This window comes from Saimiri boliviensis, chromosome 1 (genome assembly GCF_048565385.1).
Source record: "Saimiri boliviensis isolate mSaiBol1 chromosome 1, mSaiBol1.pri, whole genome shotgun sequence".
Lineage (NCBI taxonomy): Eukaryota > Metazoa > Chordata > Mammalia > Primates > Cebidae > Saimiri > Saimiri boliviensis.
This window is the reverse complement of record NC_133449.1, coordinates 46,596,179-46,614,375: the sequence shown is the minus strand read 5'-3', so window position 1 is coordinate 46,614,375 and position 18,197 is coordinate 46,596,179. Positions and strand designations below refer to the sequence as shown.

General features: G+C 48.8%; 1 protein-coding gene across 6 annotated transcripts in view; it reads right to left on the bottom strand.

Moving 5' to 3' along the window:
- Positions 1-18,197, bottom strand: part of TTC7A (tetratricopeptide repeat domain 7A) — a 153,718-nt gene that overhangs the window by 117,281 nt on the left and 18,240 nt on the right. For 3 of the 6 annotated variants that reach the window (XM_074396839.1, XM_003926740.4, XM_010337451.3), the window contains exons 1-3: positions 17,403-17,908; positions 7,671-7,834; positions 409-577 (exon numbers count right to left, since the gene is read on the bottom strand). In XM_074396839.1, coding sequence (XP_074252940.1) covers positions 409-577; positions 7,671-7,834; positions 17,403-17,586 — 517 coding nt within the window. In that variant the 5' untranslated portion in view covers positions 17,587-17,908. Of the gene's footprint in view, positions 1-408; positions 578-7,670; positions 7,835-17,402; positions 17,909-18,197 lie in introns of those variants that run through there. The other 3 variants (XM_039475119.2, XM_074396833.1, XM_074396840.1) reach the window with 2 other exon arrangements.

Below are 18,197 nucleotides of genomic sequence, written 5' to 3'. Positions count from 1 at the left end.
GCCTGCCAGTGAGAGGTCATACTTTGTAAGCCTTTCTCAACCTGGCCACACAACTCCACTGATGCCTCTTGGTCATGGTAACCCTGGGAGGGCAGGTATTACAACTGTGTCTTCCAGACAAGTAAACTGAGGCCAAAGAAGGTAAAGAGGTGATTGCCCAAGGGCACACAGTAAGGTAATCATTGTTGACAGAGCCAGGGTGAGAATCAGAGTCTCCTAACGTCCCCAACCAGGCACCAGGCAATGTTAGCATGGCTGGTTGCCACCAGCGTCCACCTTGGACACCAGTGCCTGGGCATGGGCACTACCAGGGGTGAAGAATCTGGACTTGAGCCAGCAGGGCCCTGGGGACCAGAGTGCAATGAGCTGCACACAGTGTAGGAAGCCCAAGCCAGCGCCCACAGCTACCTTTGATGACAAAAGCCTCCGACAGCAGCCGCATCTGATACAGGGGCTTGTTCTCCATGGACATGTCATCAATCCCGGCACGTGCGTACATGCTGATGGCATCTCGGTATGAGCCTTCCACGTAATGCAGTTTGCCCAGGATCAGCATAGCCTCACACATGTACTGTGGCTAAAAGGACAAGGACATGTTAGTAGCGCCTGCCCCAAGCTTGGGGTGAACACCCCCCACTGAACCTTGACCCTGCTTGCCTTAGACCCTACTCAGAACTCCCCTCCTCCTCTGGGAACAGCTCCCCTCTCTCACCTGCGTCTGTAGCCTACACCGTGGCTCTCAATGAAATTCTCATGAGTCCCTAATTGTTTCATCTGTGTGCATTTTACGCCCCTAACAGGACTCCAGAGACCTTGCACACTGGGCCTTGTCTTCCCTCTCCTGAAGCCCCCCAAGGACTGCAGCCCATGGGGGCACTCAGAAGCTCAGGTGTCTCTTCTGAACACAAGTGGGGAGTCAGAGACGGAGCTAAGTTTTGCGGCGTCCCAGGCTTATTATTTTGGGGGTCCTCTTGTGTATCTGTACATGCAAATCATAATTAGGTGAAAGGCCTCAGAAACAGCCTGTGGGGACCCTGAGGCTTATGCCCCCTCTCACAGCGGTGGAGGGACAGACTGAGGAGAGGGCCTGCTGTGTCACCATCCTCTGCGTATCAGAAATCGGCCAAAGTGCAGAATTACGGAGGCCAAAAGCGGCTGAATTTAAGCCTGTTTTCTTTTCCCTCCTTTCTTAAAAGCTGCTTCTATCTCAATCTCCACCCCACAGAGGAACTCTCAGGGCCAACAAATACCTGAGGAGTGGCAGACTGATCAGCCCTGATCACCCCTATTCTGGCTTGGGTTCCTGTGCTGCTGCCTGAGGGAGGTTGAGCTGGCCCTGGGCTGTGCCACCCTGGTGCGTGAGTTCTGACCTTGGACATGGGCCCAGTTCCCCTTGTGACCTCCCACCTCTTCAGGCGATTTGCTCTTGCTGCCTGCCTCTGTTCCTGTGCTCAGCTGGCCCACAGTGCCTATGGGCCAGGCCCTCCTGCTACCAACCTGTCCACAGAGCTCCCCGGAGATGCAGCTCTGGTCCCACCCCTGGCCTCTGTCACTGGCAGGAAGGTGCTGCCACTGTCTCCCTGCAGGGGGGTAAGAGTCTGGGGTCCCGGTGACCCCAGGGTGAGCCTCTGCCACTCCCTACCATCTTCTGCCCTCTCAGAAGCCAAGAGAAATGGTGCATGGCACAGCCAGACTCCAGAGAATCCAAATTTTCCTTCCCTACTGGTCCTTCTGATTTTTGTGAATCCATATTCCTCTTTTGCCTTTGCTTGCTCAGGTCCCCTTCCCCCCTGGCCTAACCAGATCCTCTTCCATCCCTGGGGTCCTTGCTCGGGCCCACCTTCTCCTGAAAGCCTCCCTTCTCCTGAAAGCCTCCCTGACTACCAGGGAGCTCCCTTCAACTGAACTCCTGCAATGCCTCTACCAAGTGGGCCCACTCAGCTTCTGCTTGCCTGAGCTGCTCTATTAATTAACTCTCCAAAGCTGAATCTTTTGAGGGGATTTGCTAGTCTCCCCAGATAGGCCACCCACTCCCTGGGCCAGGGCCACAGATTACACATCCCAGAGGTATGCGGCCCACAGTCCTTCCAAGCTGGGCAGTGACTCTGCGTTCCCTGCACTGGTCTCAAGCCACAGGCTCATTTCCTCCCTGCTCAGGCTGTGTCTTCCTTGTGGGTGAGGGAGAGATAATAACATCTACTCCTCACCGCCTATCACAGCAATGCTGAGAGCATTAATAGGGCAAAGTCTAGAAAAGAGCTTTGAACTTTTCTTTGGAAAAGAGCAAGATAAATACAGGGTATGAGTAATTATCATTATCCTGCACATGGAGACAACAGCAGCAAGGCACAGAAGGACACATTGCAGGCATGCTGCTGGGGTGTGGCTAGCCAGTGGTTCCCGGAGGACCAGCGGCAGTTTACAACAGAGCTTCCACCAAGCTGGGGAAAAAGTAGACAATGCAGGGCATGTTTTATAAAGCTGTATTTACACTATTTAAAAAGATGCTCAGCCGGGCGCGGTGGCTCAAGCCTGTTATCCCAGCACTTTGGGAGGCCGAGGTGGGTGGATCACGAGGTCAAGAGATCGAGACCATCCTGGTCAACATGGTGAAACCCCGTCTCTACTAAAAATACAAAACAGCTGGGCATGGTGGCGCGTGCCTGTAATCCCAGCTACTCAGGAGGCTGAGGCAGGAGAATTGCCTGAACCCAGGAGGCGGAGGTTGCGGCGAGCCGAGATTGCGCCATTGCACTCCAGACTGGGTAACAAGAGTGAAACTCCGTCTCAAAAAAAAAAAAAAAAAAAAAAAAAAAAAGATGCTCGGCCAGATCACTTAAGGCTTAAGGTCAGGAGTTTGAGACCAGCCTGGATAACATAATGAAACCCAATCTCTATATAAAATGAAAAAATTAGCCAGGTGTGGTGCTGGGTGCCTGTAATCCCAGCTACTCAGGAGGCTGAGGCAGAAGAATCGCTTGAACCCAGGAGGCGGAGGTTGCAGTGAGCCGAGATCATGCCACTGCACTCCAGCCTGGGTGACAGAGCGAAACTCCATCTCAAAAACAAGAAAAGAAAAAAGAGCTCTTAGTTCTGAAAGAATATCCACCTTGCCCTTCAATGCTAAGCTGTTTTTTTCTGTTATGGCACAGTGAGAGCAGAAGACGGCATCGTTTTGTTGCTATTTTTTGCTTTTTTAATGTCCTTACTTGGCAGCATTTAAAGTCTGCTGCACTCTGTGGAACCCTTGCATTTGAATGTGAAATGTTCTTGGTCTGTCAGTCCAATACTCAGGGAACTAAACCCCTAGCCTAGCGGGAAGGTGCCACGCAGGAGGTCGCTTAACCAGGGGAACAGGCCCTCTGCTATATTCCTTTTGTGCCTCACTGACCCTGTCAATAGAAAGGAAAAAAGGACTTCATGGAGATACCCAAGTACGAGGAAAGAACGGATGAGGAAATACTTCACAGACTAACGTGGGAACTATAAAGGTTGGGGTGTGATCATCATCCTTCACATGAATCCAACTTTCTCAGTCATTATTTTATTTCCACCCCAAGCACCAAGAAGTGAGAGCGAGCATTAGAACGAGGGCTGTAGACACCAAAGGCCTGGCCGTAAAGTGTGACCACCTTTCTTGGTCTCAGAAATGGGGCTTGGCAGGGCACAGTATATATACTTCTAGCATTTTGGGAGGCTGAGGCAAGAGGATTGCTTGAAACCCGGAATCTGAGACCAGTCTGAGCAACATAGTGAGAACCCTGTCTCTACAAAAAAATTGAAAAAAAAAAAAAAAAAAAGAAAAAGAAATGGGCTAATAGTAAATAATAGTAAATATCATTGCAGAAGATTCCTTAGAGGCCTCCATGGGAAAGTGCAAGGCCTCAACCTAGTGGAAAATAGAGCTTACTTAGGACAAGTGGCTTGTTTTCACTGATCTTCGCAAAACTGAGCTGTACAGGGCTTTAGAGATTACCAAGAGGAGGGGGTTTCAAGCTTCCCCAAGGAGAGGTCTCAGGACCCACCTCTCCCAGCTCTCCTTCTCACCCAGCAGAGTTACTTGGATGCACAGGAATCCACCTGAGACTGCATCAGCTGCCAAGGAAGGTCACCCCAACTACAACCTGATCTTGGGGGGTGACATAGAGAATACACAAACAATGGCTGGGTGTGGTGGCTCACTCCTGTAATCCTAGCACTTTGGGAGGCAGAGCTGGGAGGACTGCTTGAGCCCAGGAGTTTAAGACCAACCTGAACAATGTGATGAGACCCCACCACTACAAAAAAAATTAAAAATTAGCTGGGTGTGGTGATGTGTACCTATAGTCCCAGCTACTTAGGAGGATGAAGCAGGATGATCACTTGAGCCCAGAAGGTCAGGGCTGCAGTGAGCCATGTTCACACCACTGTACTCCAGGCTGGGTGACAGAGTGAGACCCTGTCTCAAAAAAAGATTCCCACAAATGACATTTAATATGTTATTTTACAGATCAGCATTAAGTTTTTGGCTCTGGGCCGGGCGTGGTGGCTCAGGCCTATAATCCCAGCACTTTGGGAGGCCAAGGCGGGTGGATCACCTGAGGTCAAGAGTTCAAGACCAGCCTGGCCAACATGGTGAAACCTTGTCTCTATAAAAAAAAAATTTAAAAATAAAATAAAAAAGTTTTTGGCTCTGGGGTGGATAACAGTAAATTTCTCCACATTATTGGTGCCTATGTATGTCTTTGTTTAACAAAATATGGTAAAATTTATATTTAATAAATGGAATTTGGTAAATAAAATAGTAGTCACAACAATACATGCAGTTACTATTCAGCCAATACAAAGAATGAGACAATATTGGCATGAAGAAAACTACAAATAAAAGTTCTTAGTGAAAAATATATGTCCTACAACTCTATGAAAAGAAAACTCTGTGTGTGTATGTATGTTTGTAAATGCACAAAGAAAGGCATAGGAAATGCACATCAAATACTGACCAGTGCTCAACTCTGAGGATGTGTGTGGGCATGAGAATGCAAGTGGAAAATAACTTTTTTTTTTTCAAGATGGAGTTTCATGCCAGTTGTCCAGGCTGGAGTGCAATGGCACAATCTTGGCTGGCTGCAACCTCTGTCTTCTGGGTTCAAGCAATTCTCCTGCCTCAACCTCCTGAGTAGCTGGGGCTACAGACGTGCCCCACCATCCCTGACTAATTTTTGTGTTTTTAATAGAGATAGGGTCTTACAATGTTGGCTAGGCTGGTCTTGAATTCCTAACCTCAGGTGATCCAACTGCCTTGGCCTCCCAAAGTGCTGGGATTACAGGTGTGAGCCACGGCACCAGGCCAAATTTTTAAGACAGGACTCACTCTGTCACCGAGGCTGGAGTGCAGTAGCACGAACACAGCTCACTTGCAGCCTCAACTTGCTGGGCTCAAGTGACCCTACAGTCTCAGTCTCTTGGGTAGCCGGGGCCACAGGTACAAGCCACTATGCCTGGCTAATTAAAAAAAAAAAATTCATAGAGATGGGGTCTCACCATGTTGTCCAGTCTGATCTCAAACTTATGGCTCAAGTAATCCTCCAGCCTCGCCCTCCCAAAGTGCTAAGACTATATAGGCATGAGCCATAGGCCAGCCAGGACTTTTATTTATCATTCAAATTGCTTAATTGTTGACTGGATTTTTTACAATAAGCCTGAATCACGTTTATTTTACAAACAATTTTTAAATATTTAATTTGATATTTAATTATTAATTTAATATTTTTTAAATGAAAAGAGGTCTTGGTGGGAAAAGTTTGAATCCCAACAATCTGGTCCAAGTCTTCTGATCAGCAGATGAGAAACTGAAAGGTCTGTGGGGTCAAGGGATGTGATCAGGGTCAAGCAGCTATTTTAACCCAACACAAACCTCCTAGTGCTGCAATACCTGTCAAGAAGCCTAAAAGCAGTAACCTTAAACTTCTAGTACATACTCCCCTCTCCCTGCACCCCTTCCTTTCCCTCCCTTACAGAACAAGCCCTGCATATCCCGGCCTGGTATTCCAGTCCACTCTTACTAACTCCAAAGTACCGTTACAACCTACCTGCCCACCAGTCCCTTTTGCTCCTGCTAACCAACTTTAATGAGATTCTTCATAAGAGGAACGCTGAGGTTACATACTGCTTCCTTAGCTTCAAATGCTCAGCCATATCTCTGTGTCCCCCAACTTGTTTAGATCCAGCCCCAGAAGGATCCAGTTCTGAGTCTGCTCTTTGCTTTCCCCCAAAGAACATCAGTCTCAGACTTGCTTCCTCATGGATGCCACTCCTATCATGGTCCACCTTGGAGGAAGGCTATTTATTTGCTCATAGGACTTATCTTACCAAGAGAGACCTGCTAGATTTGTCTTGATTGCCCTAAGACATGCTAGATTCGTCCTGATTGCCCTCAGAGTGCACAACACAATGCCTTGCACACAGTACGTTGGAATAAAAGGTTTAAGGAAGTGAATACATTACTTCAGAACATCTCTTGAAAAATCAGTTGGGTGCAGTGCCTCATGCCTATAATCCCAGGACTTTGGGAGGCTGAAGCAGGAGGATTGCTTGAGCCCAGGAACTGGAGATCAGGCTGGGTAACACATTGGAAGAAGAAAGAAAGAAAAGAAGGGAAAAAAGGGAAAGAAGGGAATGGAAGAAAGGATGACAGGAAGAAAGACAAGAAAAAAAGAAAGAAAGAAAGAGAAAGAAAGAAAGAATCACTTCTTCTTCTTTGAGTTTTGTTTTTTTTTCTTACTCCCTGCCCACCCCGCTTTGAGTTTCTAATGACATATCTATGCCCCTGTTATAGCTCAGGATACATCGTAATCTAGAACAGCCACAGCCTCAAACTTGGATGCACACAGGAATCACCAGGAGAGCTTGTTAAAATGCAGATTCTAATTCTTCATTGCATTTCTAACCAGCTCCCTGATGATGCCCACGCTGGTGGGTGGACCACATTTTGAGCAGCAAAGTCCAGAGAAAGTTGTGACTAGACTCCTTCCGGGATGAAGACGTGGGTCCTCTACCTGTCTTCAGTGGCTTGCACTCAGTAGGTGCTTGATAAATGCACATGGACTTAAACGGGCTTAACCTGTTATGGAGCTCTTAATATGTGACTGGCCCTTTGGGTTCCTTGGGTCAGGGGGCTCTCAGGGAAATAAAACCTCAGTTTTTATTTCCTGCCCCTGACCCAAGGAGCCCAAGGGGCCAGGCACATATTAAGCTAACCAAGCACTGTCCAACAGAAATATAATGAAAGCCACAAATGTGAACCACATGCATAATTTAAAAATTTCTAGTAAGATTTTTTTAGTCACACTGAAAAAGGTAAAAGGTGAAATTAATTTTAATAACATGTTTTAACCCAATATATCCAAAATATACCATTTGAACATGTAATCAACATAGAACATTACTGCTTGTTTACATTCTTCATATTGTACTAAGTCTTTGAAACCTCGTGTATGCTTTATACTTACAGCACATCTCATTATGGACTAGCCATACTCCACATGTAGCCAGCGGCTACTGTAAGTGCAAAGGCAGTCTGTAAGACAGACTTGTTGCTCAGGTGACCAAATGACTGAGGGAGGACTGGACAGCAGATGGGAGGCAAGACAGACCAGGAGAGGAGGTCTCAGGCTCAAAGGCCGATGACTTACCGAGAGCCTCCCGTGGTTAAGGATACTGCTCAGATAATTTTTGGCTTCGCTCATCTTCGGTTCATTCTTCTCTAGCAAAGGGATGGAGTCTTTTATTTTGGCGTGGTTCTCCTTCAAACACCTCTCCAGGAGGGCCTCGGCCAGCAGCAATTTCCCAAAGTCATCTGAAAAGCAAAGTAGGGATCAGAGCAGCAATCCTCTAAACAAGGTGGATATGGAGGGGGGTGCACAATCCCAGACCTACCCAACCACCCCTATCCAGCACATGAATGGCTCAGGTCTGAGAAAATAAACGCACATTTTCCATAAATTTAAACAGCCTTTAATTAAAAGACACAGACATTGTACTATGGTCACAATACAAGTTGCCCCTTTGGGTTTGTTTTCCGCTGTAGTTTAATGGTTGGGAAGGCAGAGTTCCCAGGACTTGGGGACAAATTCCCAGAATTTTGGAATTTAAAATAAGGGACAAAGTCATACGTATGCTGTGATGTGGATAATAAGTTCTTAAACCAGGCCGGGCGCGGTGGCTCAAGCCTGTAATCCCAGCACTTTGGGAGGCCGAGGCGGGTGGATCACGAGGTCAAGAGATCGAGACCATCCTGGTCAACATGGTGAAACCCCGTCTCTACTAGAAATACAAAAAAAATTAGCTGGGCGTGGTGGCGCGTGCCTGTAATCCCAGCTACTCAGGAGGCTGAGGCAGGAGAATTGCCTGAACCCAGGAGGCGGAGGTTGCAGTGAGCCAAGATCGTGCCATTGCACTCCAGCCTGGGTAACAAGAGCGAAACTCTGTCTCAAAAAAAAAAAAAAATAAGTTCTTAAACCAAGAAAGAATTCTCCCCACATGATTGAAGAAGAAAAATATATGAGGTGGCTTAATAATGTACTTTTACATGCTCCTAAGTTTTACATACCAGTAATTGATTTTCTCTATTTTTTTTCTGAGATGAAGTTTTGCTCTTGTTGCCCAGGCTAGAGTGCAATGGCATGATCTCGGCTTACTTAAACCTCTGCCTCCCAGGTATAAGTGATTCTTCTGCCTCAGCCTCCCGAGTAGGTGGGATTACAGGCATGCACCACCAAGCCTGGCTAATTTTGTCTTTTTAGTAGAGGTAGGGTTTCATCATGTTGATCAGGCTGGTCTTGAACTCCTGACCTCAGGTGATCCACACGCCTCAGGCTCCCAAAGTGCTGGGATTACAGGCGTGAGCCATCGCGCCCGGCCAGTTTTCTCCATTTTTAAGTTTAAAAAAAAAAACACAAAAACCACAGAGTCTCATTCTGCCACCCAAGCTGGAGTGCAGTGGAATGATCATGGCACTCCCAGGCTCAAGTGACCCTCCTGACTCAGCCTCCCAAAGTGCTGCCATTTTGGGCATCAGTCACTGCACCATCCCCCTTTTTAAGGTAATTTGAGATGACTCAGGGATAACCTAGCAGCCATAGCAGAGTTAGGTGGGAAGCAGGTCTACTTGTGTGCCAAGGCAAATCCTCGAACATGTTTAATACCTGCACTTTCTGCAGGTCTCTTACATATGGTAGCTCATTTGCATCCCCCACCTCCTGGTAGGTGGTTTTATACTGCTTGGTTTAGTGAGCGCAGTGGCTCACACCTGTAATCCCAGCACTTTGCGAGCCCAGGACAGGCAATTGCTTGAGGTCAGGAGTTTGAGACCGGCCTGGCCAACACGTCAAAACCCCATCTCTACTAAAATGCAAAATTAGCTGGGCATGGTGATGGGCACCTGTAATCCCAGCTACTCGGGAGGCTGAGGCAGAACTGCTTAAACTCAGGAGGCAGATGTTACAGTGAGTCGAGATCGTACCACTGCACTCCAGCCTGGGCAACAAAGTAAGACTGCCTCAAAAAATAAAAATAATATACTGCTTGGTTTATTTGCTGCCTCCCTCTACCACATTGAAAGCTCATCTTGTGACCACCAGATTCCTGCTACCTACAGCAGAGGCGGCTCGAGCACAGGAGGCGGGTGCTCAGTCAAGTGTGGTTTCACCATGGTTCTTGGGTGGATGTGCTCATTGCACCTCCCAGCAACTGGGGAGAGGAGAAGGCCCACCATTCAATAAAGAGACCCAGTAAATACCTGTTGAGTAAATCGGATCCTCTCAACTCCCCCAGGAGGAAGACATCAGGCTCGAGAGTTAAGTGCCAATCCAAAAATGTCCCGAGGAATGCCTGCTTGGTGCCATCTTTCTCAAAGTACTCTTTTTGCTACCAGTATGGTGTTCTCAGATCTACAGGGCTGCCATTCCCTCTTCACTCTCAGGATACCACAGTTTGCTCACATCTCATAGCCACAGGTCCAAAACTGCATTCCTTAGCTGGGCACAGCAGTGCACGCCTGTAGTCCCAGCTTCTGGGGAGGCTGAGATGGGAGCATCACTTGAGCCCAGGAGTTCAAGACCAGACTGGGCAACATAGGGAGATCCCGTCTTTAGAAAAAAACAAAACATTTCATGCCTCTGAAGAAGAATCTCTCACCATAAAGGAGATTCCCCACAAAGAACAGTTCTAAAGTCCAGAATCCCAAGAACGCCGTCACAGGAGGTTTTGTTCTGAAGGCACTAATTATGGGATCCTTATGACTTTTAAAATTAACATTTTGAGGAAATGGTTAAAAAACTACCTGGTTCAAACTATCATCCATTGCTGGCAGACTATACTATAGAGACTATAGTCTGCCCACATCAGACTATAAAGACTAATAAGACTTTAGGGTAATTTGGCAACATACATCAAAATTATTTTTGCACCTTTCCCTAGACCCAGTTAGTCAGAGCAGCATTCCAGAGCCCTGAGCCTCGGGGAAAGTTGCTCCCAACTTCTAACCTGCTTTGCATCTGTAAAGCCAGGGGTGGGGTTTGAAGCCGGAGCCTAAAGAGCGAAAACGGGCCCCTCAGGATGTTGGCCCCACCCCCAGCTGGTCCCTGACCCATTGACCCCCTTTCTTTGCACACTGGCAGTGCTCATGGACACCGCACCCAGCCCACAGCTCACCACCGCGCTGTTGGGCCACTGCGCCACCAGACAGCACCATCTGGACACCACGCCATCGGTGACCATCCCGTGCAGCTCTGCCATCCACCTGCCCGGACCAGAGCTCCCCACTTGAGTGAGCTCCTTGGTTGAGTGCTTTTCATGCCAAGAGAAACCAGCTTCCTCCCCAGAGTGTGCCCCTTTGGACCCAGGCTGCTCCAAGTGTGGCTGCCCATGGCCTGCTGCGGCTCTCTCAATGCTTGTGATCCAATCCCAAGGAGATGACAGCAGAACTTAAGAGTACATGTTTAGAAATTTGACAGAATAATTTTAAATCTGTCAAAATCTAATAATAAAAAATTGGGAGGTAGTTCTTTGTATATTTTCTTTCATTTTTCTAGTATTTCATTTTTATTATACTTTATGGAAGTATCAGAGCATAACGGATTGGGCATTTATTTTATTTTGAGACAGAGTCTGTCACCCAGGCTGGAGTGCAGTGGCACGATCTCAGCTCACTGCAACCTCTACCTCCTAGGTTCAAGTGATTCTCCTGCCTCAGCCTCCTGAGTAGCTGGGACTACAGACACACTCTACCAAGCCCAGCTAATTTTTTTGGCTGGTCTTGAACTCCTGAGCTCGAGTGACGTGTCCACCTCAGCCTCCCAAAATGCTGGGATCACAGGCATAAGCCACTGTACCTGGCCAGATTGGGAATTTAAACAAAACAAAATTGATCTTTCACCACAAATCTGTAAACCATAAGAGTGACTGACTATGAAAGAGGCACTAGTATTTGTTGAGGGCTTAGTATGTACCAGATACTTTTTTATACAGCATCATTTCATCTGTACAGCCCTGAAAGGTAGATATTATCCCCGTTTTATAGATGATAATAAAGATATGCAATATTATTAGGGTCACAGCCAGTAATAATAATAAAACATAACACAGCCAAAAAACGCCCTGTCTCTCCCGCATCCCATGCAGAGCAGAGCTGCTGGTAATTTCAAAATAAACAACAGTCTTAACAACTGAAAAGAGTACGTTAAAAGCTAGTTGTAAATTCAAGGACAGGGATAAGAACTGTCCTCACCTTCATATACCGGTGAATTTCAGGCTATTTTGTTGACTGACACTTCAGGTCCTTCTCAGGAGGCTTTCTGCCTGCCCCTTACACCCCCAACTCAATCTATATGTGTTTGTTTACCAGACACTCAATAGGCAGCAGAAATTCACTTTCTTTTCCTCCTTTACTCAACTCTCCTTCTCCCTGCCCCACGTCTCTCTTCCCTTCCTCTCTTCTTTCCATCCAGCTATTTTCAACTGTCCAGTCCATGGAACCGAAAGATGTTTCAGAATTAGAAGCTCTGGACTTTTAGTTAAGTAAGAACTCAGGCTTGCTGTGGTGGCTTATGCCTGTAATCCCAGCACTTTGGGAGGCCGAGGTGGTAGGACTGATTGAAACCAGGAGTTAGGGACCAGCCTGGTCAACACAGTAAGATTCTGTCACTACACACAAAAAAAGTTAGCCGGGCTTGGAGGTAAACGCCTAGAGTCCTAGCTACTTGGAAGGATGAGGTGGGAGGATGGCTTCAGCCCAGGAGTTCAGCACTGTAAGGAGCGATGATTGCGCCACTGCACTCCAGTGTAGGCAGCAGGGCAAGACGCCATCTCTAGAAAATTAAAAAAAAAAAAAAAAAAGAATTCAGGTGGATAAAGGCTTCTCTGTCCTTCCAAAGGCAAAACAAGTTGCTTTGTATCATCCTGTTGTCCAAAACCAACTCCCTATCCTACTTCTGGTGAAGTGCTGCAGCTTTCCTCTGCCCAGGGGCGTTTAAGAAGACTTTTCCATCAGACCAATAGTGAATTCGACTCTGGGTGCTGATTCTTCGGCCTTGCTCGGCACCCTGACCTCAGCAGAGCTCCAAAGCCCCACTTACTGTCCAGCCAGTCTCCCAACCCAATCGTGTTTGGAAGGCCTCAGTGCCTGCCTACCTTCCTTACAGCCCTTTCAGCTCACATCTCCTCCAGGCCTCTCCAAGAGTGCCAGGTCACAAGGACACCCTTCAAGATCCCATGTTTGGATGACAGTCATCCACTCTCCACAACTCGCCCATTCACAGTCAGGAAACATGGGTCTAGCCAGCCAGGCCAGGGTTCAGACCAGGCCCTTCCCTACTGGGGCAATCAGAGGTACAGTGGTTTCTGCAGCTGCACACCTCCCAGGACGATAGAGGGCTGGGACCTGCCAACCATAGCCAGGAGGAAAAGGCTGAAACTAGCAAGCAGCCATCTGCCTTGAACAAACCCCCTGAAACTGAAGAAATGTTGAAAACAATTTCCAGTCTTAAAAAAAAAAATCAGGCCGGGCGCGGTGGCTCAAGCCTGTAATCCCAGCACTTTGGGAGGCCGAGGCGGGTGGATCACGAGGTCGAGAGATCGAGACCATCCTGGTCAACATGGTGAAACCCCGTCTCTACTAAAAATACAAAAAATTAGCTGGGCATGGTGGCACGTGCCTGTAATCTCAGCTACTCAGGAGGCTGAGGCAGGAGAATTGCCTGAATCCAGGAGGCGGAGGTTGCGGTGAGCCGAGATCGCGCCATTGCACTCCAGCCTGGGTAACAAGAGCGAAACTCCGTCTCAAAAAAAAAAAAAAAAAAAAATCATTCTGCTAAAAAAAAGGGGGGGGGGCAGGGGTGGTGACTACAGATTAACAGAGACTCAAAGGCCGGGCATGGTAGTTCACATCTGTAATCCCAGCACTTTGGGAGACCAAGGCAGGAAGATTGCCTGAGTCCAGGAGTTCAAAATCAGCTTGGGACCACATAGTGTAATCCTATCTCTACAAAAAATAAAAAAGTTAACAAGGTAGCCAGCACAGTGGCTCGTGCCTATCATCCCAGCACTTGGGGAGGCCGAGGTAGGTGGATCAGAGGTTAAGAGATCGAGACCAACCTGGCCAACTTGGTGAAACCCTGTCTCTACCAAAAATACAAAAACTAGCTGGGCATGGTGGCATGCGCCTGTAGTCCCAGCTACTCGGGAAGCTGAGGCAGGAAATCACTTGAACCCAGGAGGCGGAGGTTGCAGTGATCAAGATCACGCCACTGCAGTCCAGCCTGGTGACAGAGCAAGACTCCATCTCAAAAAAAAAAAAAAAAAGATTTAACTGCTGTGGTGGCATACACACCTGTGGTCCCAGCCACTTAGGTGGCTGAGGCAGGAGGATTGCTTGAGTTCATGCTGCAGTGAGCTATGACACAATAAGACCCTTTCTCTAAGAAAAAACAGAAAAAAGAGAGACTCGAGATGGTTGGGTAGAGGAACAGATACGTAATAAAGCAAGCACAGCAAAAGGTTAATAGGTACACAAGTGTTCACTGCAAATTTTTTTGTCCTTTGCTGTATGTTTGAAATTTTCATAACAAAATGCTGGGTGGGGTGGAGAGACCTAACCTCACAAACGAGTGCAATGTGTGGCCTAATTTATATCCTGACTCTAATAAACTAATTGTAAAATGTAATTGTTAGATTTTTGTAAGGTATAATAATGGTACAGTGGCTATGTTTTTAAAAAGAGTTCTTATTACTGGGTGTGGTGGCTCATGCCTGAAATCTCAACACTTTGGGAGGCCAAGGTAGGACAACAGCTTGAGCCCAGGACTTCAAGACCAATTTGGGCAATATAGCAAGACCCCATCTCTATAAAAAATTTGAAAATTAGCTGGGTTTGGTGGTGAGTGCCTGGGGTATGTTGCCTGGGCTGGTCTCCAACTCCTGGCCTCAAGTGATCCTCCTGTCTTGGCCTCCCAAACAGCTGGACTATAGACGTGTGCTACCATGCCTGGTTAACTTTTTTGAGGGTGGGGAAAATAGAGATGGGATCTCACTTTGTTGCCTAGGCTGCCCTTCCTTCTAGTTAGGAGGCTGAGGTGGAAGGATCCCTTGAGCCCAGGAGTTCAAGTGTGTAGTAAGCTCTAATTGTACCACTGCACTCCAGTCTGGGTGAAAGAGCTAGCTTCCATCTCTAAAACAAACAAACAAAACAAAAGAAACACACAAAAAACAGAGTTCTTATTTAATAAATACATATTGAAAAAACTGAAACGTGGAGGAGAAATGGGTTGAATATATCTCAGACAAGACTTCATGAGTTCATAATCACTGAGGTTGGTTGATGGATACATGTGACTCATTCTTTCACTTTCTTTTGTGTTTTGAACGTTCTTCATAATAAAGTTGTTTTTTAACCACTCAGATGGGCTCTTTGTTTTTATATGAACAAACCCCAGCACAGCAAGCAGAACTCTGGGGTTCCCCTGCTCCATCCTGACCAAATCTAGACCGGACGTGAGCAAGAAGACAGTAGCCAGCACCTTCGCCCTAGTAGGGTGGCGAGGAGCAACCTCAGACAGGAAAACGGTATGGGGGACTATTCTGCTGAGGCATTCCCTATCTTTCACCCCCCGCCCCCAGATCAGAAAGAGGCCCCACAGCTCATCCTCCCCTTCCATCCCCCTGAATCTACCTTCCGGGAGCTACTTTTCATTTTTGTAGGAAATATCAGATACCACTGGACCTCAAGTCCTGAGTAAAATGGGTCTCAGAATCTCTCTCAAAATCTGTAACTGTTGAAGCCTCAGGTCACTGACTCAGAAGAGTCTAACAGGCCAGGTGGGATGTTAAGAATCTCCCTTTTGGGCTGCAGGAGGGTCTGCATCAAACTCTAAAAAAGAACAAGCTCTCAATCCCTTGAGTGATCAAGGAACACCGAGAGAAAGGACCAACACAGCAGTTAATACAAACAATGTTCTACGCATGGGCTTTGGGAGGCATTTGTTTTCCTTCCTCGTGTTTCTGTGTGTGCATATGTGTGTATGACTATGTGTCCCAGTGGGAGTGCATGCTTTGTGATAATGTATCTGGATTTAACAGTGGGAGAAAAATTCACAGACCCCAAAACTGGCAGGAGAGATACAGCTGACCCTCCATCTCCATCCTTATACTGGCCAGTTCCCACAGTTAAGTAGGCCCAGGCTCCATGTCCCCAACTCTGACATTAGGAGACTTGGTGGCAGAGACTCAGGCTTGAGTACAGGCTTTACCACATACACATTATGTGACCTCTCTGGGCCTTGGTGTCCCTATGTCTAAAATGGGGACAATAACTCTTGCCCTCCTCTAACAGGTTTGTCTATAAGAATTTAAAAAATAGAGAAAGTGGCCAGGCACAGTAGCTCATACCTGTAATCCCAGCACTTTGGGAGACCTAGGTGGGCGGAACACTTCAGCCCAGTTGGAGATCAGCCTGGGCAACATGGTGAAACCTGGTCTCTACTAAAACTACAAAACTTAGCCAGGTATGGTAGCCCGCATCTATAGTCCCAGCTACTTGGGAGGCTGAGGTGGAAGGATGGCTTGAGCCAAGGAAATTGAGGCTGCAGGGAGCTGAGATTGCACCATTACACTCCAGCTTGGGTAACAGACAGAGACCCTGTCTCAAACAAAACAAAACAAAACAAAAACCCAAAAGGCAATAATAATAATAATAATAATAATAATAATAAACCCACAAACAATTGCCCTCTGATCACTTTCTTGCCTCCCCATTCACTGTGGGAGCTCTTCAAGGGCAGGGATTTTGTGGGGTACATCTTTGAGAAGTAATAGTGCAACTGATTTAAAGGGTATACTCAGAAACCTGAGCTCAAATCCTGGTTCCACAACTTAGTGGCTAGATCATCAAGTTATTTAGTTGCTCTGTGCCTCAGTTTCCTTATCTGTAAAGTGGGGCAAACCAGAGTACCTGGTTCCTGGGGTTGATTAAAGTGATCAGGACAGTGTGAGGCACACAGGAAGCATGAGATTAAGTGTTGGCTATTACTATTATTATCATGATCTGTCCCTCTCAGAGCCTTCCACAGGCTGGGCAGTCTTTAAAAACTCTTTATATCTGTATTCATTTATTCTTTGCCTCCTTCCACAAAGCCTCCTAAGTGATTGTGCCCACAGAGAGGACTCAGGGAGGGTGAGCTGAAGGCCCCAGGAACAGGATCTGAGGTTAGAGACTGGGGCGGGTGTTCCCTGCTGCCACATCAGGGTGCTTTCCCACCCCAGCACAAGAGCCTGGCCCAGCCAAACCAGCCCTACTGCTAAAGCCACTGACTGCCAGAGCTGGATGTGTCCTGAGATCGCCACAAATGAAGAAACTGAGGCTTGCTAAGCCTCTTCCCCATTTCTCCACCACCCCAGCCTGAAGCCCTTCAATCCCTCGCCCCTGTCTGCTGTGGACGGAGCTCCGTTTTCAACTTTACTTTCGAGAAATGGACAAAGAAGAGACAGACACACTTCACCTGATGAAGTTTAGGGCCATCCCACCCTAGGGCCGCGGTGGTGTGTGTGTGTGGGGGGGGGGGGCAAGAGTCCAGCCCATGCACCAATCTTGTAACATGCAGATACCACCATTTCACGGTAGTCGGAGTTACCCACATGATCCTAAAAGGCAGAGAGCAAAAGCCAGTTCTCTCTTTCCCCTAAGCCCCCAACCTGCCTGTTATTTTTCTCTCGCGGCAGAAGGACCTTCCTAACTACCCTGGCTGCTCCTAAGACCAGCACCGTGGGCGGGCAGGCGGCCGTTGCCGGCCGAAGACGGTCGGGGCGCGCTTCCTGGAGGAGGCGGTGCGTTTCGCGCGCTCGCTGCCGGCGAGCCAGCCCCTTCCCTCACTCACCGGTGTCTGGAGAGGTGAACGCGGCGCTCGCGCTGGCTCGCTTGCTGCCTCCGCTGCCGGGCATGCTCAGCGTCTGCAGCTGCCGGACCAGCTCCGGCATGCGGTCCCAGTGGCCCTCGGCGCGGCAGCGGTCCAGCTCGCTTTCCACCTTCAGGTGGGAGCCGTGCGCGCCCTTCGCAGCCATCTTCTCGCGGGCGCTGTCATGGAAGGTGCGGCCGAGAAGTGGAGACCCGGCCGGGGGCGGCGTCCCGGCTGGGGCGCACTCGCGGGCTGAGTCGACGGGGGCGCAGAAGGTAGCAGGGGCCCGGGCGGTAGCGGGGGCCCGGGCGGCGGCAGGCGAGCAGCAGCACCCAGCGCACCGCCTGGCGCCTCCGGGCTGTGGCTCCTGCTGCGCGGCCCGGACGCGTCCAGGAGCAACCTCCGCCTCTGCTGCAGCAGCTCCTGGCGCTGCCGCCGCCGCCGCCGCTGCAGCTGCTGCCACAGCCTCCGCCCCGGGCCCAAGCGCCGCCAGCTGCGAACCCGCCCCTGGCCGCGGCTCCACCCCCGCGGGGGCGTGGTGAGGCCTCGGCGAGCCCGCCTCGCAGGCTGCCAGCGCGGCCGCAGCAGCCAGGCGGACGACGGGCGCTCGCGGCCGCCCAGGTGCCCGCTGCCAGCCGCCGGCGCCGCGGAGTTCGAGCTCACTTTAATTCTGCGCGGAGCCGGGGCGCCCGAGGGCGCCTCGATTCCCGCCCCCTCCCCATCCCATCGGGGCTCTTGGCCTGGGAGACCCCCACCCGACGACTCGGCTTTGTGTGG